This window comes from Rhyacophila brunnea, unplaced genomic scaffold (assembly GCF_057557595.1).
Source record: "Rhyacophila brunnea isolate RB1 unplaced genomic scaffold, BYU_Rbru_1.0 scaffold_14, whole genome shotgun sequence".
NCBI classification, from domain to species: domain Eukaryota; kingdom Metazoa; phylum Arthropoda; class Insecta; order Trichoptera; family Rhyacophilidae; genus Rhyacophila; species Rhyacophila brunnea.
Window position 1 is genome coordinate 38,187,315 of NW_028232796.1, and position 27,823 is coordinate 38,215,137.

The window sequence follows — 27,823 nt, forward strand, 5'->3', positions numbered from 1 at the left end:
AGCAACATTAATGAAATTAATTCAATGCCGCACCGCACGATGTTTGTCAATTTTTGCGGCTGACGGATTTATGAGTTGCGTGGGGTTAATAAATTTTCGATTAAATCAAATTAACAGTTGAGGTTTGTATTCAAATTTTCAAATACAATAACTATATCATAACAAATTCCTTTACCGGACTTGCTGATAGCCGCCGAAGCCGGGAGGTCTATAAATAAATATAAAAAATGATACTTTATTTTCCCAGTTGAAACCGAATAGTGGACCACAATTTCATTAAAATATCGATAATATATGTTCAATGTGATGATTTTATTTCGTGTAGTTCGTTCTGGTTGGTGTTTGTGTAAGAATTCGGTTAAATATGCTGTATTTATTATTTAAAAAAAATACAAATTGCTGTTTTACCTTACTCTATTTCTACATGCCTGTCGAATCAATTATTAATTTATTTTTCGGGTTAAATATTCTAGAAAATATCTATATTAAATATAACTACTTATGTTTAAACGTTGAAGATATCATATTAATTCATAATAGAATGTGTCAATTATTAATTGAAAGTTATATTATTAGTGGGCAGTAATATTAAATAATATTTTGACAGATGGCAGATGTGTCCAAATTTAAACAGCTTTAAGCTGTTTTTGTAATAAAATTGTAGTGTCGGTTTTTGCAAAACTGTTCTAATTTCCAAATTGTTATTCAATAATACCTACATTATTTGAGATGCCTTGTAGGTTTTCTGTAAACTTCTGGACAATTTAAATTAAAATAATTACAAGATAAAAAGAACTTTTTATACCTATACCACTTAAATTTTCTGTTGAATCATATACACTTGACAATTCTATGTATTGATAAATACTTTTTTTTTGTACTTGATAGAAATACTGAATAAATATTATAGAATACTGAAATGTCATTTTGACATTTCATATTGATTTACATAGTAACGCACGTATATATTAATAATTTAGTTGCTAGGACCCCCTTAGCAACCAACAATAATAACTTTCCATACAAAACAGAATTAACTGAAAATGAATTCAATTCTGCTTAAAGATGGCTAAAAGTATTAAAAGAAAGCATTGTGATCGTGTTCTGATATATTCTAAAAGTTTCAAATGTCTAGCTAGGCGGGAAGTTAGTTAAAAATCTTCCATCGTCCAATACAAATCTTGGACAAACAAGAAAAAAATTGTACAGGACAAACAAGAATACGAGCTAATAAAAACGTGGTAAAATACCACATCAATAAGTATGTCATGTCATAATTTTTTTATGTTTCAAATATGAATACACAAAATAAAAATGGCACTAAGTGCCAAAAAGTTGAATTTGAGATATAGCGGTTTTAATGAATAATTCGTTTATTTTTCATAAAAGCACTATTTTATTAACTTCTCAATAGATTTAGAATACAATCTTAATCATTAGAAGAAAAAAAAATACAATTTATAATTAAACATTCTAAGAAAAACACGTTTGAACAACGACATTTTAGAAAAGCACTACGTCGCAACACTAATTTCTTAAAATAAGCACTAAGTGCCTCGCTCTATATCGGTAACGAGGAACTAAGTCTCAATGACACATATTGTTATAAATTTTTATATTTATAAGCGATAGGAAACCTTTTATGTGTCTGAATAATCAAATAATACTCAACTTAACCATTAATAGTATAATTAACATGATGACATTTAGTAATGGATGTTCACAATTACTCATAAAAAGAATGACTGTATTAAAATATAACATATTATTATATTGAAACCTTTGGTGAGTGTACACTGCCTGAAGATACCGAAAGGCGAAACCCGGGTCGCAAAAAATGACTTAAATGGAATATTACAAAACTTAAATCCATTAGAATTTAAAGAATTATAATATGAATTAAACTGTGAAATGGCCAATGAAACTATTTTTTACAAGCAATCATCAATGTCCGGCAAGGGCAAAGGATACGCAAATTATACAAAAACTCCTTTTTTATTATTTTTAGATACACACTTAATGATATTATGCCGTCTCTTTCTAAACCTTGTTTTAGTTGCAAAACCCAAATTCTATATTGATACTAACAATATCATATTATTCTTTCATTTTCATCATATTTTTAAAGGTATTACTTAATAATTTTCATTTTATTTTATACAACTCATGTTCCAATATGCGAGAATTTTTTTTATACATACCTATATTATGTTTTTTTTATGTAAGTAGACTTGTTTTATGGCACTAAATTTCATTTTTGTTTATATTTATTTTTTACTCATTTTTTAAATTTTGATTCCATGTTACATTATTGTTTTTATTAATTTCGTAAGACAAAGATTTTCTAAGAAATACTGTTTTTTGACTACTATACCAAATATTATTACAATATGACATCATCTTCAACTAGTTATTTTCGAAACTCACAATATCCTTATGGCTTATTTTCTAATAATATGTTCTCATATTCACTTTTTGCATATCATAATTTGAAAACGGTTGCCAATCTCTGATAAAATCTTGACGAAAATTTAAATATGACTTGAAAATTTAAATTAGCATTTACCTCATTATTTGCCGGTTTTCTTGCAGATATCACTTTATTAACATATGATACATATTCTTTGCCGGCGTCTTTCAGTTTTTTTTTCGCACAATTCACTCTTTTCACCAGTTTTACTACGTTTTATAACATTAGGACAAGACGCTAAAACACCATTGTCAGCCATTTTGATACAAATCTCAGTTGAAACAGAAGGGCATTTAGTGCCAATTTTAAAACTAATCACGCTCCCTCTTACACCCAGAGCCATCTTTAAATATCCATAGAAGTTCTAATATTTTTTTTTTGGTACTTAGACATGTATTTAGGATATTGGCGATGGCACATAGAATATTTCTGCATACTCACTTTTTTTTTTCGATTTTCGGGCACTTAGTGCCATTTTTATTTCATGTATTCATATGTGCAATATTACATTCATTATTTGAGATAGTGTTACCTTCAAAATAGGGTTAAAACCATTACACAAGGAAATAAGTAAATTTCCATTGTTTCTGTGAAATAGAGAATAATTTATGGGCTTCCACGAAGTGGATATTATTATGCTTTTTGGTACAAGTCGGTTATGGGGAAGCCAGCGGTAAACACATTTTGAAAATAGCCGATATACTGGATAATTTGTTGGGTTGGGTTAGTTTAGGTTAGATTAGGTTTTCATTCTTGAATTTTATCCAAAATCGGCTATGACAATTAGCGCGGTTCCCACCTGGCTTCCTCATAACCGACTTTTACTGACTTTTTTTAGGAAGAATTGTTGGTAGCCCATTGCCTAACCCAGAGGTCGGCAAACTGCGGCTCGTGAGCCGCATGTGGCACTTTGGGCATTGGCGTTCGGCTCTTTGCCAAATTCCCAATTTTCACAAAAACTTTTGCAAAATTCATAATTTTTATTTTTTGTCATTGATTTGTACACATTATATTATATTATATATATATATATATATATATTAGATATTATATTATATAATGACATTATCGCGAACCTAATTTTTCCTCCGTGATGGTTGATGCATAAATGTATGATTGTTGTTGTTTTAAATCCGCCCATTGCAAAAGTCGACAAATTAAAATTTTCTCCATTTGATAATGACACGAGCACTTTTAAAATATAATTTTATTGGTGGATTTAACAAGCAAAGAGTTATGGAGCTCAAAATTTGTAGATCTTGCCACCAAAATTGAGGATTTGGAGAGAGAAAAATGCAATTTAATGTCACAACACAAGTGGAGCGCTTTAAAAGATCTACAAAAGGTAGATACTACGATTTTTAATAGATGGAATAGTTTTCCGAACTCATATTCGAGTCTACATAATAATATGTATGTGAACAATCATTTTCAAACATGAACAATTATAAATAGCATTTAGAGAGAAGCCAAATAACCGATGAGAATTTGGAATCGTGCCTCAAATTAAAAACTACAAGTTACATACCAAACATACAGAAAATCTCCAAAGAAATGCAAGGAAGGTCATTGTTCACATTAGTTTTAAGGAATGCGTGAAAATTTTATGTAATTCATATTCTATAAATTCATATGTAATTCATATTCTATAATAACATATATTTACATTAGTTTTATTCGGGAAATCTTCATCACTTGATAAATAAACAATTATAAAATGTAATTAATTCATTTAGATAAATCATATTTATAAAAATATATGTATGGCTCTCGAATTTTTTTTAACCGTTGTGCCACTCATATTTGGATCCTTTGGCTTAAACAGGCTGGCTGGACTTTGGCTGGACAGCTTAAAACTTATCGTAAAAAGGTAGACACAAGATTTGCTTAATAATTATCATGGTTTTGTACTTTATTAATTTTGATTTTAACAGATGATTATTAAACAAATACCAACATTCATACCTGCATTTAATATTGTTTTACTTGTTTGTCGTAGCGAAACAATAAAAATACTTATTCATTTAAGTTTAAGACTTTTAATTTTTAACTGGAATTTTTTGTGTGCGTTCATTCTTATTCATCTGTTTTCTTATCATATTGTAGTTAGCAATACATTGGCAATGACATTTTGATCTTGTGATTTTTATTTGTTTCAAATACTGAAACGTTCCGTTGTGTTTCCAGGATCGTCAAATGAGTCGCCATGTTTTCCGGAAATGATGCCTCGATAGACTACCCGACACAATGGGCGCTCAACCCGAGCGCCTACCAGAACATGTCCAACGACCAGGTGGACTGGGGAGCTCTGGCGCAGCAGTGGATCCACATGAAAGAAACCTGCCCTGCTCAGCCTGTTCCACCGGCACCGCCGCCTCCTCCGCCCATCGCAATGCCGGGTAATTAAAAATGAATAATTTCACTCTAGAGCAGGGGTGGTCAACCTGGTCCCTACCGCCCACTAGTGGGCGTTCCAGTTTTCATGGTGGGCTGTAGGTGTTTTAAAAACATTTTCAGTATGTTTTCATAAAATTCCCCATGACAATTTAAATTTCAGAAAATGTACTATTTGTATCGCCCTCGCATATATGTATGCAAAGTATAAATAAAAAGATAGATTTAACTACAGTGAGTTGTTTTATAAAGATTTTTTCTGCCAAACTTAGCGAAAGTCTGACATAAAGTATTTGGTAAGTATACAAAAGTGGTTGGTAGGTATAAAAAGGTTGACTACCCCTGCTCTAGAGCATCCTCAACTCATACAGACAACAGTAGGTCAGACTAGTAATGTTTGAGGATATGCAAACAAAAATTGTTTTGATTTGTCTGTGCTTAATTTAACTGTCAAAAATAAGCAATTTTTTTGGTCTTGTGTCTGTAGACAACATGGACTAACTAATGGACGCAGTGTGTGAAAAATAAATGCACCCTTGTGAACAACCCTGCTTATGGTCATCTGGGTCTGCTTATACAAAGTTCATTCTTTCGTAAAATATTGAATGCGGTTGATAATTATTAATGAACTCAAGGTCTAAATAAGGTGCTCATACTAATCGTCACTTCAATACTACAACTAGAAAACTCTGATTTGGTCATTGTTGGGAAAATGAAATTTAAAGTTTACTTGATTAACATAAATCTAGGCTATAATTATTATTTAAAATAAAAATAGAAAATTATGGTTGTCTAATTGGGAACAATTAAATGTTCAATTGTATGAAAAAATATTGTAGATATATTATTTTATATATTTAATGCATTTATGGTTTTAAAGTTATCTAATATTTTCAAACACAAAATTAATACAGTTTCCATTAACTTCTGACTGACCTAGTTTTATCACGTTGTAGAGAAGGAAATGTAAAATTGAATATTATTACTCAAAAACAGTGAAAATCAAGTTATCTACGTAGTTGTAGTATTGAGCTGACGAAATTTAATATCTATATTGCAATCAGTGGCGGCCGGTGGTCTTCAGAATAGCATTTTCTGGTAGTGCGCAATGGTTTACGTTCTATACCCAACATTGGAGCATATGGCAAGCACAAGTTTGCGCCACTTCCCTCGGTCTTGCGCCTCCCGCCATGTCAGACCTGCAGCACGTAGGTCGCTTTTGTAGCACCGCTGCAGGGTGAGGGAGGGCCGGCCATGGCAACGGAACCCTTGAGGCTGTGCCATAAGGGTAAGAAGTGTCACACTCTTTGGCGGCATCAGGAACACTTGTCCTAGCCACGTAAAGGTCGTAAAGTGTCTCTTCATGATTACCTTAATCACCGAAGGCTGCCGTGTCAATAAGCTAAAATAATATCTTAGTGTATCGTGCACTAATACGTATCTGAAATGTCGAACTTCTCAGAAGGTAAATTAAATATGTCTCTGTTTATCTATTCTATTTCTTAAAAAAGTTTTTAAACAGTTAAAATGATTTAATATCAATAAAGAAAAATAAATGTCACGGTTTGCTTGAACAATGAATGCGTCAGCCAAATATGAACCATTCTAAAAACGGTTGACGGACGCTTGGTTACTTTGTTAATAGTGAAAAGCAGTATGTTTATTTCTTAAATTTCACATTATTATTAATTTAAGTGAAATTATAAAATAAACTAACATTGCGTGGGTAATATTTATATTGTAAATCAGCGTTCCTTCGAACTCAGATTTATTTCTGATGTATTTATATGTCATTAAAAGTATGTTTCTCTTATATTATCGTTCTTATTTATTATTCAGCTACGACCTACTACTCATGTAGTGCTGCTGTGTTTTTTTGAATTTTGATTTATTATATTGAATGTATTTGAGTGGTTTAGAAATAAATGCGGGAGTTGGTATTTTCGTAAAAGTTTGGCGATTCATTTAATCTTAAATGTGAAATTGTTAAAAATTAACTCGCCAACATTGTTATAAAACAAAAACTGGCGTTTTTGTTTCTAGAGTCCTAATTTCGTGCGCCGATCATAAAGTGTGTAAAAAATGCTACACAAAACGCTACCACAGGAACATTGGAGTACCGTTTAAGAAGTATACAATGGTCTCATTGTAATCCTGTGCAAACTGAAAATCCATTTGGATCGCAATCACTTTGCGCACGGAGTATTGTTCATAATACTGCTACATGTTCTACTTCGCGAAGTGAGTGATACACTTATGAATAACAATGAAAAGTTGAGTGATGTCTTCAAAAATGCTGGCAGTGCGTAGCACTTGGATGGTATTAGAGGAGCCGCCGCTGATTGCAATAAGGGTTATTATTGTAAATCCGCGTTCATGTCTTAACAGCATTTTTGTCCTGTTTTGGCTAACACGGTTGTAGGTTTACGCTTTTTAAGATTGTGTTGAAACTGCACTCTACCTATATTGCAATATACTTCTATGATTTTTTGTAGATACGCATGTTCTTGTCTATCACCTATTCTGCTAACTTTAATACAATATATAAAATAACCATCTACTAAAATTATCACTCATTACTGAGGCTCGTGTAGTACATGGCACTGGTTTTGTGTTCCATCCAGGACGTCAGCAGTCATTGCCAGCACCACATCTCCAATACGTTAAGCGTTTTATTTTTCTAGGCTCGGAATGTTTCTGAGGCTTTTACATGTTGTGTAATTCATGAGTTATGTGATTAGTTGTTTCAGCCAATGCAGGCGTGGAGGGTGGCGAAGCTCCCATGGAAATGGAAGGTGATATGGAAGCTCCGCCAGCTCCCTCAGTCACTCAACAGCAGTGGACCAGTGCCTCTTCCAACCCCCCCACATCTTGGGACAACCAGCAGTCTTGGGATTCGTGGGGTAAGTTTTATTAAATATTACTGAGATGATTGCTATGGATTTTTGTTGTTGTGTTGATTTATGATTAAAATTTATTATTTTCAGGAAACTGGGGATGGCCGCAGAATGCTGATCCACCTCCGAAGCAGCCACTCTTACCTGAGCCTGCATATTCAGGATATTCCACCGGAGAAAACAATTTTGCAGGGTGATTATTAAAGTGTACACTTAGGGTTTGCAATGCAAACATCGCTAAGAATTTACAGTATTGAGATTCAAAACCATAGTGCATAAGGGTATGGATATTCCCAGAGGATGTGGTTTACATCCTGTATTTTTCTGCTACATGGAGATGTGGAATGGGTGACAAGCCCAAGCTCATATAGCTGGCCGACAGAACCACTATGTTCAGTCAAGAATTGATTGGTGTAATGGTCTGGAGTGAAAGCGGTGATCTCCATTTGCCATTTTATATTTTGTTTCTATATGCTCCTCTCTACCACTGACACTCTAACTTAACCTTTTAGCAGCCCAGCTGATAATACTAGGTATAATCACCAGGCCCCAAGAATTAAATAAAATATAAAAAATAAATTATCAGTGGAAAATTTTATATCTAGCACTTACATATTATGAGACATCGTTTGAAGTTCGTCGAACGGGTTTTTCATTCATAATTTCATGAAAATGTCGGAAAATTTGCACTAAGGTTAGTATCACAACACTGCTAATTTACAAGAAATAGTTCAAAAATATTTTTAAAAAATTCAAAAAAAAAAATTATAAAATTTATAAATTTTACAAATACGCATTTTTTTTGCAATATCAGTATTATTTTCACTGTAAACATCTCTAAAAGTTTTCTTCCGTATGGTAAATTTCGAAACACGGTTCAAAGCATAGTGCAATGTCACATTGCTTGCACACAAACCGCGTTTCCCTACGTTTCTTATTGTTTTTTGTATTATAACATACGTAACACCTTCTGGTGACACTAATTTTTTTTTCCGTAGGTGGTATTTTACCCAGAAAATGCCTCTCTGTAAGCCTGGTGGGTAGCGGCACCTTCCGCTTCAAATTTGTCTTTGGCTGTGTCTTGTGTTTTTGAATCAGTTGATCGATAACGTTCAACTGAAAGTCACCTAAGGGCTGTTTTTTACCAGTTTTTTGTTGGTACAATATATGCGCATTCAGTAATGATAAATCTAATAGGTGGAAAAAAAGTTTTTTGTACCATTTCAGGGTTTTTCGTGATGAGTTTACGGATGAAAGCATCATGTCACTTTGGTCTATAGCGCCCATGTTTTTGTTGTAGTCCACGATGGACTCGGGTTTTGAAATAGGAATTTTTGTCACATAGTTTACTTTTCCCGTCGGTTTGAATACATTCTTGTGCACTGTGGTCAACATCGTCACGTCTTTTTTGTCCTTCCAGGCCAATGCCATCATTTCGTCAGTGTGAAATGCCTCGGTTTCCCCTCTCTTCAATTTTTTTACGAATTTCGGCATCCCAATTCGATTTCTTCTCACGGTTCCGCAGGCATTTGTCCGGTGGTCATACAGGTACTTGAACAATGTTGGGCTGCTGTACCAATTGTCGATGAAAAGCGTATGTCCTCGCTCCAAGTGCGGTTCAAGTAATGTTACCACAACGTTGCCTGATATTCCGATGTAATTTTTCTTCTGAATTTCTGTTTGTTTCCCCGTATAAATTATTATATCCAAAACAAAGCCAGTTTTACAATCGGCCATTACGAAAATTTTAATCCCGAAACGACTTGCCTTCGTTCTGATAAATTGGCGAAATAAAAGCCTCCCTTTGAAGAGAAGAAGACTCTCATCGATGCACAAATTTTGATAAGGATACAAGTACTGTTTGAAAGAAATTTTCAGCTCTTTCAAGACCTGTCTTATCTTGTACAATCGATCTCCGGGAATTTGAGTTTCATTATCGCTAATATGCAACATTCGATGCAAGAGCTCAAAACGATTCCTGGGCATTGATTCGGAATAATACGGTGAAAACAACATTCTTTTGATAGACCAGTGTTCAGTCATTTTGTTGCGAGAAATACGTGACATGAGCATGCACACTCCCAAAAATGTGTACATATCATCGGTTGTACAGTCTACCCATCGTCGTAAACGATCACTCAGAACCGTGATATTTTTTGTAGCAAATTTAAATTGTTTATTTGTCTCTCGCACTATCATTTCAATAAAGGAAATGTGGATAAAACACTTGAAATAATCCATTTCAAGTGCATCCGAAGCTAAACTATCTGCTTTGCATCCCGATTCAGTATCATCGAATGAAAATGCGCGCGGGTCAAATAAATCCGATTTCCACTCAAATGTCGGTCTTTCAGTAGCTTCGGATGTAGTTGGTTCATTTTCTTCAACTTCCAAAGTATCGTCAACTTCATCAACTTCGGAATCATCACTATCGTCTTCAGATTCAATCGTTTCTAAAAGATTGTCAATTTCACCATCTTCACAATATTCATCCATTTTGAATTGGAAAAATTGGTAAACTAAACTCGTAAATATAACACTTTTGTTTGTCCAAATTGAAGGCAAAATATAAATAAAAATAGTCACAGTACTTAGTCACTCGACACAAATAAAATTTTCAATCTGAAAACATCGAAAATGTTTCAATTCAATCTAAAAGTAAACTCGTAAATATAACACTTGTATACGCAAATCGTACGCGAAATATAAATATAAATACTCACAACACTTCGTAACTCAACACAAATTAAATTTCAATAAGAAAAAATGCAAAATCTTTCAATTAGAACGCAAATCAGACTATCATCCCGACGACCAATTATTACGCGAACGCGGTGCGAACTAATGAGTCAACAATTTCTCAGTACATGGGAAGAAATCGGTAACCCTGAATGGGCCTCTCGGGAATCCCCTTTATTCTCGCGATGTATTTGACTTTTCAAACGTTTTTGCCTGCAGAGCTTGCCCATAGATGTCAATACATGTATTAAAATTGAAAAAATAAATATATGACTCATATTAGGCGCAAAAACGGCGCGACGAGTTTCGCTCGTCATGGGCGCACGAAAGTAGACGCCCATGACGAGAACCACTCGTCAGTGGCTGTTAAAGGGTTAAAGTCATGTAAATAGATTGATCTAGTCAATACTTGTTATAAGACCGTCAGAAGCCAGTTTCGGTCTAATCCCTGAAGGTAGTGTAGACCAAATTTATGAAGTGACTTTCCCCAGTTCTATTGATTTCTATACTTTGTAATGTTTTTCATATATTTTTAATAATTTCCCCAAAAGTTATAGTAGTGGCGGGCAATCGAGCAACAACTTCAGCAGCTCGGGCTACTGGAGTGGGGACAGAGGAGTGGAGGGTGGAGGCAGAAGCGTCCGGCCCCCGCACCCCCCCGCTCAGCCCTCGTCCCGCCACTCTCAGCAGATGCCTCGCAGGAATCAGCGCCCGCCACTCCTGGCCCATCCTCAGCAGGAGCTGGTGGAAGCCCAAGACACCACGCAGACCATCGACGCAGCCAAAAGACGCCAGCTCCCTGCGTGGATTCGCGAAGGTAAGTAAAAATACTAAGGCCAGATGCGTATTAAATTAGTAGACTTATGTGTTATGTAGTCGATTTTCAGTTCTATAACCAATAACGTCCACGATGGCCGAGTGGCTTATGTGTTGGCTTGTAATGTTGTGGGTCCCAGGATCGAATCTGGTGTCTGGCAAATACACATTGATTTTCAATTTGTGTTTGGAGTCAAGAGTATGGACCAAATAGGTTGAGCGAAGACTTGAGTGGCCAACATCCATTTCTCATAAATACAGAAATCTGTTAATACAAGCCTCCACTCTGGAGGTCCATATGATCTTATTAGGATGGGACATGGTCAAATAATAAAATAAATAAAAAATATCAGTTGCATTTGTCATAAATTGATCAAAGACGACAGATAAGGATCATTAATTTTTTAACCGACCAAATTAAACATTGCGCTGTGACATGAAAGTTTTTGTTTGATTTTGGTCAGGTTTAGAGAAGATGGAACGCGAAAAGCAGAAACAGATGGACAGAGAGCGGGACAAGAAGGAGAGAGACGAATTCCTCCGTCAGAAAAAGATAGAGGACGACAAGTTGCTTGAGAACTCACAGCCCGATGATGGAATTCCCAGACCGCCAGCTAAAAGCAAATTTGTAAGATGTTGATCAAGTTTAAACTTTAAACTGATGTAGCTTTACCGTGTAAACATTGTCCCATTTATTATGATGCGGGATACGGCGTTGTTGACCTGGCAGCGAAAGTGGGATGCCTCTACCAAGGGCAGGCACAGATATTTGTTCTTTCCTAATCTCCAATGGCGATTCGAGAAAACTAAACTAACTCCTGATCACTACACCGGTCAATTTTTGACTGGCCACGAATTATTTCGAGCCATTTCGAATTACTGCGAATTTCGAATTATCAGTGTTCTTACTAACGAGGTTTTACTGTATATGCCAATGTTAAACTGCTCCTAATTAACTTCTTTTCAATTATTGAATGACACTCATTTAATCTCTATAGGATTCTGACAGCGAGGAGTCTGAAGCAGAAGCAGAAGATAAAGTGAAGACTGAAAAGGGTGAACGGGAGAAGGAAGCAATCGCTCCGTTACCTTTACTGAAACGCACTGATGAAGAAATTATGCAGGATGTTGTAAGTTTTAAACTCTTTAGATTTGTGCTTCTCAAGCATTGTATCTACTTTATTTGCTGTTAAGGTGACGCATCATTGAAACGCCAAATAATTTCCAACTGTACGCGCGACGAAATTTTGTACTCGCTTCGCATTCATGGAGGGAACGTCGAGTCAGACATACGTCACTTTGCTGCGTGATAGCGACGGGCCAATTAATTCTAAAATCGTGTAAAGATGACTAAAAACGTTACCCATTTACTTTAAAAAGAAAACATGTCAATGAATATATTATTATTGTTACTAATAGAATAATAAACAGAACATAAAATGGACGTATGTTGGATTTATATGAGAAATAATATTTCGTTTGACAGGCGTCTTTTGCACCCGCGACCCGCAATCCGCACATCGCCTGGCAACGATCTTTTTAGACCGTGCCTCAACTAATGCATGGCCTTAATTATTATCGGTACATCTTTACCTGATACTAGCTTATGAAGGAAAGACAGTTACATACAGTCGAGCTTGGTTATTACGATCAGGGATATAGCTAGATCTCGGATGTAAAGAGGAAACATTCGTTGACATTTTAATTTATGATTTTCTCCATACATTTATTCACTTTTATAACGAGCTCCTTATCGGATATACCGAGCTAAAATATAGTCAAAAATTTTCTTAAAACTGTTTATGTGTGGATTGTTTTAAGTCCCTACCTAATTGGTGTTTTCGCTGACAAGATTGAAAAAGTATCCACGCATATAGTTGAAAAAAAAATACAAGGTTTGTGAAGTAAGTAGGTACTGAGATATCCAGGGTTCCAGGGGCTAGCTCAGGTGTCGATCGAACCCCGGATTCACAAAAAAAAATTAAACGATTGGAATATAAATAAAACACGGTCTTTCGTGCTCGTAACGTGGTCTTCTTATATTTTTTTAATTTTTAGTTTTACAAATTATATTTGGGCTTTTACAGTTGTAGTCGTCAGGTCCGTACGGTTTGAAAACCAGACGCTCACTAACTCTTCTTCTCGGGGTTCCCTTTTTTTGAAATCCCTCCGAGCCCACGCAGACTTACCAAAAGCCCTCGTGATTAGCCAAATCTGATTGGATGATCTTTGGATTCGGCGAATCACGAGCCTGACCCTGGCGCCGGCGCGCGATACCGTTGCACAATGCGCGGCAAAATTTACAACATTTGAATTCCATATTTTTTTATATTATACTAAGTCTTAAAATTATCTCTTTCATCCATCATCATTTATACTTTAACCCTTTGATTAGTATCGCCGCACGTATGCGGCGACACTGTAGTGATCCAAATAGAGTATCGCCGCGTATGTGCGGCGACACCGTTTCATTCGAAATTTTCAATAATAATAGATAATAATAGAATAATTTCGATGTAATTATTATTTACAGACAACACAAATACATTTATCATCAATTTTTAGATGTTATTATAAAATAAATATTTGTTTCTAGTGAGAAAAAAATACGTAAATAAACGCAACTATTACGAACAAAATCTAATTCCGTAAAATTCCTACATCCCCTTTTATTCTCATTTGAAAAAAATTTTAAATTCTACCATCAGAAACAGATGTTCTGTCGAAGATTCCAGGCCCAAATTGGAAACAACTATGTGTTCAAAATTTTATAAATTATTACGAAAATATTTTTTTATGCATAGCAATTTCAGTTTTCAGTTCTGTTTGGATCCCAAATATGTAGAAATTCATTTATACATATAATATGTCTACAAATTATTATAAAAAATATTATTTTCAAAAGTTTCCAATACAGCTCTATTTTGTTTACATTTAGATAACCAAACGCGGCGGCGCGACAAGAATAAGCGCCATACATGTGTCCCACATTTAAATTTTTTTCACACTTCTTGACAGCTTGATTGCTTTCGGGTCATTAGGTATCGTTGTTTCAATCACTCAAGAGAGATTCAAATATTATGCCGATTTTAGGTAAACCTCACCCTCTGCACCACCCTTCGCAAAATATTTGGATATTATTTAGTTTTTTGCTTGAAGTCGGATTGCATGCATTGAAATTGGATCGCGATAATAATTATTCGATATTATTTATTTTGTGGTTTTGCCATTTTATATCTATTTTTTACTATTTTTATTACACAATATATTATAGCGGTGTTTCCCAACCAGTGTCGCGAGAGCAAAGTATAGTAAAAGCAAGGTCAGTTGTTCTCAACATTTTATAAAAATATAAATTTTTATAAAATATATATTTTTATAAAACTATATTACTACTTGTATAGTAAATTATGGTCAAATAAATTGAGTGATTCTCAACATTTCATAAAAAGTTTTTTTTCTAAATAATTTTACCTCAGACTTTTTTCGAATGATTATTATTACACCTATTATAATTATTTTGATTGTATAATAAATTAAATTTTCTACAATTATTATTATTATACTTACTATTCTTATTTTGGTTGGATAGTAAAATATTGTAAAATAAATTCAGTGGCTCTCAAGATTTTATAAAAAGATTTTTTTTTCTAAATTCACCTCATATATTTTGTTCCAGCGATTGATATTCTACTATAATTATTTCGATTATATAGTAGACTATAGCAAACCAGCGGTTTCCATTTTTTGTACTTTATTTAATTTTTTTTCAAATGTTTATTATTATTCTGTTCTAATTTTGATTGGATATAATGAAATGAATTTAGCGGCTCTCAACATGTTATAACAAGAAATCTTCTTCTTAGTGTATCTCACATTTTTTTTCATTGATTGTTATTTTGCCCTGCTAAATTTCAATTATGAAAATGTTGTTCCTGTCATTTCAAAAACCTCTAATAAAATTATGAAAAAGTGTAAACAATAAATGCATAACAATGATAAATAGTGTACTCGTGCAAGACAGAAACTGTTGAACAGACTGATATATTTCAAGTATCTACCTAGGTAAGTTTATATAATAAGACTTTATCTATACCTACTTTCTTTTGCAATATATTGCAATATAAAAATATTCTTTTTGGTGATGAGAGTCAGAAAATATGTTTTACTATATTTTACTATGTAAGAAAAACAAGAGTAGCAAGTGTGAGATAAATTTAGATAAAAAAATATTTTTATAAAATGTACTGCAATTGATTTACTATAGTTTATTACACAATAAAAATAATTTTTATGAGACCTACTTACCATTGGGAAAAGTGCGGGATAAATTTAGAAAAAAAATCTTTTTATATAAATTGTTGAGAACCGCTGATTGATTTACTATATAGTTTATAACGCATTCGAAATAACTACTATATAATATAATAATTACCATCGGAATAAGTGCAAGATAAACTTTGAAAAAAATCTTTTTATAAAATGTTTAGAACCACTGAAATTGATTTTTATTATGTAATCGAAATATAGTCATAGTATATTACCGCAAACACTGTCTTTTTACTTAGCAGGGCAAAATAATAATGCTTGAAAAAAATTGTGAGGTAAACTGAGAAAAAGATTTCTTGATATAAAATGTTGAGAACCGCTAAATTTATTTCATTATATTACTATCCAATCAAACTAACAACAGTATAATAATATCTAATCATTTGAAAAAAAAGAAATTTCTTATAAGTACAAAAAAAAATGGGAACCGCTGGTTTGCTATAGTGTACTATATAATCGAAATAATAAATTATAGTAGAATAACAATCGCTGGAACAAAATATAAGAGGTGCATTTAGAAAAAAATATCTTTTTATAAAATCTTGAGAACCACTGAATTTATTTTACAATATTTTACTATCCAACCAAATTTAGAATTATAAAAAATTAAATTTATTATGCAATCAAAATAATTATAAAAGGTGCAATAATAATCATTCGAGGAAAGTCTGAGGTAAAATTATTTAGAAAAAAAACTTTTTATGAAATGTTGAGAGCCACTGAATTTATTTGACTATAATTTACTATCCAAGTAGTAATATAGTTTTATAAAAATATATATTTTTATAAAATGTTGAGAACAACTGACCTTGCTTTTACTATACTGTGCTGTTGCTGCACTGGTTGGGAAGCACTGCTATAATGTATTGTGAAATAAAAATAGTAATAGTAGGTACATAATAAAAAAATATTCTAAAAACTTGTAAATTAACCCAAAATAAAATACTTAATAAAAGAAAATCTTCAAAATTAACTCACTCCCGAGATGTATATTCTAAATATTTAACTCACTAATCAAAGGGTTAAAATTTATCTTAATTACACCTCCGCCCAATAAGTGATTTTCACGCACCGGACGAAGGCCTTTACTCATGAATAAAATATTAACGTACTCGAGCAGGGAACCAGATCAGGTGTTTTATTCAATTGTTTATAGAGATCAGGGTAGCAGTTCGGCCCGTTTTTTATTTAATATTTACAGAAACCAACAAAAGCCTGTTGATAACAGGTATGTGTCAGTACCTACCAGCGTTCATTACAATAAACAACTTCTTTTGTCGTTTATGAATGCCATGCTTGTTTCGGGGAAAAATTCTAATTGTGTATTTTTGTTTGAATTGTGACTTTTTATGTTATGTGACCACTCATTTAAAAATACCTATTCTCTGATATAACGAGCAATGCTTATAACGAGCAAATCCAGTCAGTCCTATCTTCCTCGTAATAACCAAGTTCGACTGTATTATGTATTTCTTTTACTATGCATAGACAAAAATTGTGAGTAAAGTGTGTAAATATATCTGTGTATGGCGTGAATATGTTGATAAATCTAAAAAAATCAATTCGCAGGGCAGCTATTTGTGCGTTGGCTTTCAGTGGTAAATGAAAATATATATTTGTGGATGTCTTTAAATTTTAGTAAAATGTTTGTCAATTCTCAACAAATTAAAATTTAAAAACATTCCTAATTTATCACACAACACCTGCCTTACACATATCTCGCTATACACAGATATTACATAGGGAAAATATTAAAATCTTTAGAAGGTTAATTAATCATTTTGAAAGAAGAAATTTTCCATTTTATAATTTAAAAATTACCCATGATCGGGGAACACTACACTGTAATTTGTTGAGAGAAATTGAATAGAGCTTACGTGAAATGAGAATCCAACGGCATAAAGCACACTACCCGACTCACAGGCTAACTGCTATAGGTTAACACTCTATGGCCAGGAAAAAATTCACTTATGTAGAAGTTACCTTCCACCTCCCCAACGGAGGAGGCTTCCATAGGAAAATCAAATGTTGAATATTTTATGGACAGCCCCCGTATTGTAGGAATGTATCCTATGGTATTTGTTAACAGATGCTGTGCGTTAGGCGGACGCTAACGGAGATACTTCTTGACGTGACAACGGAGCAGATTTTGTCTATTTGTCAAGAGGAAGTAGGGAGGATCAGGTCTCAAACACAAGGTATCATTGTTGTTAAACCAAATGCATTGACCCACCGGTACTTTGTGTCTATGGAACGCGTCGGCCGGACAGTGTGACCAACGGACAAAATATATATATTACAAACAGTCTACAATGGAAAAATTATTACACCATGATATTATCTTGGTTCGCCAAATGTTGCCCACTTCTATACCGTGTGACTTTTTCCATTTTTCTAGTGTAAATTTTTTGATATCTGGCAAGACTGATGTGAAAACTGACAAAAAGATGGACCCATCTTTAAATGACTTATTTTGATTGATGAAAGTGATTATAATATATAACAAAAAGCTGTGATATTAATTTATATTATTGTATACAGTTAGAATTAAATTTCTTTTAATAACAAAGACTAGATTCTTGTTTTTTTGAGAGGAAATGTTGAAGATGAATTATTTTAAATAATTGTAAATTGAATCAACGGCCTCCAATATTATTCTGTAAAAGAATCATTCTTGATATGGTATGGTTAAACTACTATTCATTACTTGTTTTGTTATATTGCATTTAATAAAATGTTTAATACATTATTTAACTAGTTTATTTTATAATGACTATCTTATTAATAATACATACAATTGTTTTTTTTTTTTTTTTTACAGAAATGTGTTTAAGTAATACCTAATTCTAATATTATCTAAAAAAAGATGTTTTAAATATGGCAATAAGTAAACTATTGTTTTTTCTTATTGATTGTTCTTATTTTCAAAATATGACAGAAACTTTGGCAGGAAATAATATATTGCATTGTCAAAGATGGGTAAACATAATAATATATTCGATGAAGCAGTATAGATTGATTGATATCCATATCAAATGATTTTTTTCCATAATCAATTTTCCGGAAGCCATTTTGTTACAATCTTGCCGTTACTTCATAGTAATTGGTTTTACAAGAATTTTCTTTGTGTTAAATTCATTCACATTTATGTGTGCAGTAGATGTTCTGGTTTCAGGTAAATTCGCCAGTGCTTTGTATTGAAAAAAAAAATGTATTTTTGTTCACTAAAAGTTTGTATTTATATGAAAAGCAACGCGTGGCGCATCATTGGCTGGCAAGTCGCAGGCCTTGTCTGCCATTGGTGGACAACTCGGTAAGTCATCCTCCATTTTTTTAAACTTCATATTATTCAAACATGCACCAATAAGATAATAATAATAATTTGACATTTCTCTACAGAGGCAGTCTGGCTGTTCATAAATGAATTTTAAATTGCTTGAGTACTAGAGCCATTATTGAACAGATTCCTTTTTTCTTTCTAAATATTTTTGCACAGCTATTGAATATTATATTGCTGTGTTTATTTGAATCTAACATGAAGGTATTTAATTGAAAATTACGTTAATAACATATTTTATTAGTATTCTCTATTTTTAATGCTTGATTGAAGATCATTCAAAATTTTATACAAACAATATTAGACAAATTACTTATAAAGGTTCTGAGTAGTTTTGATTGACATGTCATTATGCATAGAATTATTGAACATAGATAGCTACAAAAAAACAAATCATTTTAAATGTTACCTATTTGAAAAACTAATCAATTGCCAATTAGTTGTAAATAATGAACATTGATATTTTCACATTTTATCTGTGTAAAAAGATATAAAAAAAATATGGCAAGGCAATATGAAGAGAATATTATAATATGTACTATAACAGTGGTAGCGAACCTATGGCACAAGTGCCACCAGTGGCACGTGAGATGATATGCATGGCACGCGTTTGAAGAGAAAAAAATACCTATAATAATAAATGACAGATCGCATTGTATAAAAAATAGCATGCAAATACTCTTCAAGAATAATAAGCATTACATTTAATGTAAATATATAATTACATCGGTCGGTCCTTAGGCGTTATGCGTCACATAATATTATTGTACTAACCTCATCAGGCGACAAGGGAAGCCACCTCTAATTTTGATTGATGTACACTGCTTGAGACCACTGTAGCGAGAGTATGCCTCATCTGTTCGGAGCAATTCTGGTGTCGATTTGTATGTAAAGAACCAAACTAATTAATACATTAGGAACAATCTCATTTCTACCCACAAAAAATGACAAAAAATAAAAATATTGATAAATCGCTATCAAGTACTGTAATAGAAAATGTACATAAGACACCATCTAGGTCTCATCTATATCCTTAATACATGCCTTCATATAATCTTAGATTCAGGTAAACACAGCTTTAAATATTTCTCAAATGAAAACGATAAAATGAAATAATTTTTATTAATGAAAAGGTCACAAAACACCTGTAGTGCTTTAGTTAAATATTGAGAACCGTGTTTCATAGTTTATTTTACAACAAACTCATGTTAACGACACATGCTTTTATTATTTATTCAACACAATATGTTGAATATATTGTTTGTTTATTTAGTTATGTAATTATCGAAACGCTAGTGACCTAGGTTGGACACTTGGGTAAATAAACTCTCGGCAGGGAATGAATTGGGTTTTGTAAATGGTTCCTTGAATACATGTGGTATGTGTTGCCAGGATTGGGGATTTACGGCGACAGCAGCGGGGACAGCGAATCCGAGTCGGACTCCACTGGCAGAAGCACTCCGGGCGCCAAAAAGCGGAGTAGCAGTCATGACGTTACTGACGGACAGTTACAGGTAAATATACATCACAATTGTGACTTGTTTATTGAAGTAAAACTTTTTCAGGTAGCTTAAAATCACCTGCGGGAAAGGAATGTGAAAATAAAAGTATCAGGGCAGCATGATGCCAGAGGAGGTATCTGTTTCTGAGATAAATGAATCTGAATTTTTGGAAAGGAAAGCTAAAAAGCTCTCCACCCAAAGATTAGTGTCCCTGCATTGCCTACAATTTTCCATACAAGTCAATTTAACAATTTTTTCTCCCAACTAACTTTTTTTCCCCTATCAGCGCCTTTATTATATTGTACCCACTGGGAGTGGAATATAGAGTTGTTTTTAGTTTGGTTAATTTTGGTTTAGGCATTTGCATTAAGTAACTGTAATACTACTACTAGTAACTGTCGCGATATTGCACTCTTAGCCATTGCTATCCGTCTTCTTATTTCCCCCTCGCATCTGATTGCTTGTGTGTCTGATTATTTTAGGAGAACATCAGGCGCCGTAAATCGGAGTTCGAAAAGACCTCTCGAGAGATTGAAGCGCGTTTGGCCGCAGAAGAGGAAGCGTTGCAGCGGAAGTCTTCCGCGAGCAGACCGAGAGCGGGAAAGCCGGTGGCGGCGGTACACGGAGACGGTGATGATGATAGTTCAGGGAGTGACGGTGAGGATACCCCAACTGAGAATAGGAATGAGCCAAGTGTCACCACACAAAGTAAGTTACAGTCCTTTATCATATTTTCACATGAGATGGAACTCAGCTATCCGGACGCCATTAAATCGTGCGTAGACAGGGATACGTTGTACAAATAAACCCCAGAAACAATTGAAGGTCGTACAACTGTTAGATTCTGTATCTATTCAATGACTGTGAGTCTGTTTTATTTAATTTGTTGTCAAATTTAGTTATAGTAAGTTACCGGGTTAAAAATTATATTGAATTGACAATAGTAGGTTTGTTCCTGCAAATAAATTTCTAACCGGTTTGAAGCAGTTTGGTATTTTTTATGCTGCATCATCGTGCGCTGTCGAGCAATGCTGTATTTGAATTTTTGAGCTGGTTCGTTGAATACTATATTTAGCGTTCAATTTAGCTATAAATGTGCTCCAATAAATTTCTATACAAAAATTGAAGGCATCTCAGGTTGAAGTGCTTTTATTGCATAAAAGGGGTCTATATAGCATTACTCAATATATTCGATAAAAATTTATTTCATTATAGCAACACATTTGACACAATTAATACTGCCAAGTTGGTTAACCTGGAATAGGGGTCTTTATGCGTTTCACGTTATCAAAATGGCCGGCTTGCAATGTGTAGGAATGTCATCGGCAGCTCTTAAAACGATAAATAAGCAGCGTAAACGTAAGATACATATTGCAAAGTTGAGAGAAAATATTAGAAAAGTCTAAGAAACAATGGTGAAGAGTATTTAAATAAAGCTGGGGTACTAAAATCTGCAAAAAAACGTTCAGAAACAGTAAGTAGAAAAGGGGTCTATATGCTTGCTGCAATATGACATGTGTCATGCATTGAACCAATATTGCAGTATATGCAGTAAAAAAGGTTGTGAAAAGAAATGACGTCAAGAAATTACTGATCAAGAAAAAAAATATTACTTATTTGAAAAATACATATTGCACAAAAAATTTTAACAAACGATCAGCTTTTATGGCACAATGCCTTTAATTTTGTGCTCTCCTCTTAGACGAGCAACTGAAAAAACTATGAGACATCTCGCAGAACATACCATCAGAACACGAGTATTCTACCAAAATCTTGTAGCCATCGAATAAAATTATTGTTTAATGGCTATATCCATATTTCATATAGACCCTTTTACGATTGTAATAAATTTTTCACATATAGACCCTTTTTACACCAAAATGACATTCTTTTATAAATTTAATTTATAAAATGTTACTTTTTTCAAAAAAAGTTGTTTTTTATACAATTCAGTGTGTTTTCAGTTACTAAATAATATTTCCATTGCCTAGAATTCAATCAAATAAAAGTAAAAATCGTTTTTTACTTCTGTAAAATTTTATTTTTTCATATAGACCCCTTTTCGAGGGATGTCTTCAGTTATAATAAATATGAAATTTTCGAGTTGAGCCAAAAATCCTGTAAAAATACTGTAATTATATTATAACATATTGTTTACTGTTTAATTGTCATTATTTTCGTATTTTATAATTGTATACATACGCCCAATAGGCAGTCTTTGCTACTAGTGTGCATGTCCAAAACTAAAATTGTGAAAAATACTGTCTGGAACATGAATGGGTTACCCTAAACATATAAAAATTGTTGATTTGGTATTGTTTGAAGACATTCTAATTCATTTGAAGGCAGTTTAAGACTCTGACTATGCGCCGAGACGATCTCTGATCGTTTCACACAGTTTAGACGTGGTTATCATATAAGATCTTTCAAAACGCTTGCTGGAACAAACCTATTATGTAGAAGTGATTAAAGAGGTACTGTGGTCCAAAGAAGAGAAAGCAGTTGAAAAGTATTAAACATAGCTGAAACGTTAAGTAGGTATGCTCCAAGATACCGTAATCTGACAATACGACATGGCTACAACATTACCACTTTTACAGTAGTGACAACTTAATGAAGCAACTATTTTATATGAAGCTAAATGATGTTTTATTTTATCAACTGCATTGAATTTATGTAATTATTGTAATTTTAAACAAGTTATTACATACATACTTCATTTTAACCCTTTGGCTGCTATTTCTCAAAATCCCAGTGTGAAATGCTACCATTTAATGTAATTATTGTTGATAGAAAAATATGACTATTTTTAAATACCCTACCTTTTTTTTAAATTTGTTTCTTTGATAAAGATTAAATTTTAAAGGTTAAATTGATGAAGAACCATTATGACTATATAGATCCACCATTATAAGTTGTCCGCTGTGTGAGGGCGCCACATGCCAACATTTGACATATAATTTCATACTTTTTATACTGAGATGAGCTTAGTTCTAAATTCGAACACCTGAAGATTTATGATGTATATCTATAGTGTGTTCATAGAATACTACAAATAATGGCATCTGTTGTAGGCTTTCACATCTAGTGACATTTCAGATGTATTTGAAGTACTGATTTTCAATTGTCTTCTCTCTTTGGTACTACAGTCCATACGATTAGTTTAACTCATTCCGTGCGTCCAATGCAACAGGTACGTTGCCAATTAGTCGGCCATTAGATACTATTAGCATGTCAATTAAATAGTAATAACAGTTCTGCAGTGAATGAGTTAACATATTGTATTAAATACATTTTAGAAGCTACATAGTAAATTTATGTTTTGGGGCCATGCTGGGAATTGCTACTTTATGATAGACATCTTATATTATGTTATAAATCTTATAAAGGTCAATATAATCAAACTGAGTTGTGCCATCCTATAAAATATTTCATATTAATTTCAATAGTAATCGCAACGAATTTAAACCGATTGATATGACTTTGTAAGTATGGTTTGTGTAGTTTTGTCGAGGGAGAATAACTTTTGAAAAAAGATGAATATGGCGGTCGATTTTACAGGAGACGCTCACGAAAGGACGCCGCCTGCAGATCACCACAGCAAGAATAAGAGAAGTATCCCCGAAGCCAAAATCAGACGCAGCACAGATAAGAAAGAGAGGAATGACACTGCGAAGGTCAATTCTTCAGGTAAACATAATCATAGACCGGACACGAGGAAGGTTGAGAAGACTTCGAGTAGAGATAAGAAGAGACAAGATAAAAGCAACTCCAGCAGCAGTTCTTCGGAGTCTAGCGATACTAGTGAGTCGGAATCGGTTAATAATAAATCGGACGACAGTGAAAGCAAACAGAGCAATTCTATCGCTTCCGTAAGCAGTGAATCTTCTAGCTCGTCCAGTACCCGTTCTTCGAGTAGTCCCCTTCCTAAAAAAGCGAAGAAGAAGAAGAAGAAGAAGAAAACGTCCAGCGATGAGAGCTCGAAAAGAGACAGAAAAGAATTGTCGCGTAAATCTAAAAGTAACAATGGAAAACATTCGAAAAGCTCAAAGAACTCGGATAAAGGGTTCAGTAAGTTTGATCTAGACGAAGATACGACGCAGTCTTCCAGTAAACGTAACAGAGACTATTACGAACATAAAAGTGAACGATCGCTTCGAGATAGTCAGTTTAGCAGTAGAGATTCCTACGCGAGGACGCCGGATAGAAAAGCGTCTGCGAAATCGAGATACGATAGGTCTCGTTCGAGGAGTGCCGATCGGGCTAGCAGTCACCGGTACGAGAGTAAGAAATATTCTAGTTATAGGAATGAAGAAAGGTTGAGGGACAGGTCGCGGGATGACAGGGGTAGGTCTAGAGATCGGGAGTACAGGGATAGGTCTAGGGAACGCAGAGATTCTAGAGAACGGCGGGGGAGGTCTAGAAACAGAGAGAGGGACAGAAAGCAAAGTCGCTCGTACCGTTATTGAAGTCATGTCCTAACTACCGCCAAACGGTAGTGTGTGTATTCCGCCAACTTCCACATTGGTTAATGTAGTTTTAATCCGTTGATACGTTGATATATTATGCTCAGATGAGACGAAGGATGACAAATTCACTCATTTTAGTGTCGCACGTAAGAAATTGTTTTAATCTTAGATACTGTATGCCTTTTGGAGTAATTGTTTGAAATTTTAACAAAAGAGGTCTGGTATAACGTATTCCACGGATTCTCAACCCATGGGTCGCGACACCCGGACAGGTCACAAAGTTTTTTTCTAGGGTCTTAACTGAAAGAAAAAGTGGCTGATGTAAAATTAATGTATATGTGTTTATATGATACTCAACACTCGATTAACCTCGTTGGCTGAAAATTGAAAAATACTTATAAAAGTAATAATAGTGCATGATCAACATATTATGTATTCACAAATAAAAGTTTTCAGTTACCAGTGGATAAAAATCTTTCAAAAAACTAGTTAAAAGTGTAAGGTTTGACAGTATCTAAACGGAGACTAGTAAAATGAAATGAAATGTTTGCTAATTTAAATGTACAAGATAATATATAATAAAGTGTAATGTAAGTTAGTAAATAAACAAAATATGATAATAGGTGATTCCCATGTTAACTGAAAGGAATGCGATTTTTTTTGATTTGTTTAATTTACCTTATTAAAAATACCTTGAAAAGTGGTAATTCAAAAAGGGGGTCGTGACTCGTAAAAGGTTGGGAACCCGTTATCACTGGCGAAGGGATGAGGTAGGCTGTGGAGATCCGACATAAATAATGCACAATAAACTTTGTCTCGCATACTTTGTTTTCATTGAACTGCAGATGGTATTGGTTAGATTTTTTAAATTCAATTAAACGCTGCTAATCAATTTTAAAAACCATCTGGAATTTGTATTCTCAGTTCACTAAAAACAAATAAGTATGACTGACAAAGTATGTATTGTTTTTGTTGGATCTACACATCCACCTCTGCTATTGTGGTGTGCTTTAGGCAGTGTTTAATTGAATTAAAAAAAAAACTAACCAACATTTGTAGTTCAATTGAAACAAAAATAAGTTTGTGAGACAAGCTTTAGTGTGCATTATTTATGTCGGATCTCAACAGTCTATGCCCACCCTTCGCCACTGTGTGACATATACAGATGTGGTTATGGCAAATGATGTAATTACAACAGGTGGCATTTGAACAAATTGTGTTTAGCATTTTACCATGCCCATGATCTAGAATTGTCACGTTTTGTTGGGAGGTGTCTCATATATGTACGTGTAATACAGCAATGTCCTGTAATCACAGTTGTGATAGTAACTCTAATTATATTGTACTTTTCCCATTTAAACGTAACCTAGAAACAAACCGTAATAAATAAACCGCAGCCGTTAGAAGCAATTTTGAACTTTATTGATACGCTCTAGTGCTAGTTTAGTGATCATTTTAGTGTCTTAGCTCGACTCACAAAGCGGATGTTATTTGAAATTTATTTTGTGCACAATCATTCGAGAAATAAATGTTGATTATTAATTTGCAATGGCAACACTTCTTCTTATGTATAAAATATAACCAACAAACTCAATGGAAATTAGTACTATTAACATTTTTTATAATTAATATAAACAAAATTTGTGCATGTCATATCTGTGGTGTCATTTGGGTAATATGAGGAGCTGATGATTAAAAGGATCCAAGTTGAATATACTTGATTATACAATTTTCAAATAATCTACTATTAGTATTACAAGAAAAAATGTTGATATTTCTTTATGTTCATTAGTGTTTTTAGTGTTTGAAAGGGTACATGTCAGACAAAACTATGTTACTATGTAGATACAGTCAAACCTTGGATCGTGACCATAATTTGTTCCTGGTATGTGTTTGTAATCCAAAGCGCTCGGATATCAAAGCAAATTACTCCATAAGAAATAACAGAAACTCTGATGATTTGTTTCTTATGTAATACAAAATACTTATTTATATTTTTATTATTAATCCATGATTTTACTGTAATAACATTCTATACACTGGAGTTCATGGAATGTAATTATGTTAGAAGTAGAATGATTTTACACGTTTAAAACCCTTGAAGGTGATGTGAAAACTGTTCCCAACGTATTTTTTCCTATACATATCGTCGCCCCAAAAGCAAAAGGGCACTTGTGCATAAATTGAGTTTTGAGAAAAACGCATTTTAAGTGTTTTTGGAGTGAAAAAAATCGTGGAGAGGTTATTACTTAATATTTTGAAATAAAATTTGGAACACATGTGACCTTATTACTCAAGATTGAAATGCAATTTTTATTTTTTTTATAATTTGTCAATGTTTTATTTTTAAGTGGTTTTAAGTCACATGTTACCTTTTTCCTATATGCATTTATGAATAGCTTTATTTTCATCTTTTGATTTGCGAGCGTCCACTTTAGGCTTATTGTGATCTTCCAAAATACTTATTTGGGCCTCTTTCTCCGCTGCCAACATGTTTTTAAATTTTTCACAAATTTCACAAGTGCCCTTTTTCTGCAACGAAATTATTTTTTTTTGTACAAAGGCCCTTACTCACTTTTAAATAATTACACTTGTTACCTTTTTCCTATATTATTTTTGTAAACATTGCACATAGTTCCTAAAATCGTGTACATGTTACCTTTTTCCTATACATTAAATGAAGATCAGTTTACAAATACACATGTAACCTTAATTTTCTTTGCTCAATTGTGAATTCATGGGTTTTCAAATGCCGTTTTGCCCATAATGTTGAGAAAAAAATTACGAAGAAAACTGCATTCATAACTCAAAACCGTCAAAATTGCACATGTGCCCTTTTGCTTTTGGGGCGACGACATTATGTCATTCTT

The 27,823-nt window shown here is 33.4% G+C and overlaps 1 protein-coding gene across 4 annotated transcripts; it reads left to right on the top strand.

Annotated features, from left to right (window-relative positions):
* Positions 1 to 31: 31 nt before the first annotated feature.
* LOC147075948 (uncharacterized) lies at positions 32 to 27,721 on the top strand. Of its 4 annotated transcripts, none has more exons than XM_085942273.1 (12): positions 32 to 122; positions 4,658 to 4,869; positions 7,606 to 7,767; positions 7,852 to 7,954; positions 11,052 to 11,317; positions 11,781 to 11,944; positions 12,315 to 12,446; positions 17,735 to 17,843; positions 18,896 to 18,958; positions 20,375 to 20,496; positions 20,967 to 21,192; positions 24,046 to 27,721. In XM_085942273.1, exons 2-12 carry the CDS (start codon positions 4,677 to 4,679, stop codon positions 24,951 to 24,953), a joined length of 2,448 nt encoding a protein of 815 aa, XP_085798399.1. In that variant the 5' UTR covers positions 32 to 122; positions 4,658 to 4,676; the 3' UTR covers positions 24,954 to 27,721. The 4 variants fall into 4 exon arrangements, with proteins under 4 accessions (XP_085798399.1, XP_085798400.1, XP_085798401.1 ...); XM_085942274.1 differs by having other exon boundaries at positions 11,058 to 11,317; XM_085942275.1 differs by having other exon boundaries at positions 7,615 to 7,767.
* The last annotated feature ends 102 nt before the right edge of the window (positions 27,722 to 27,823 follow it).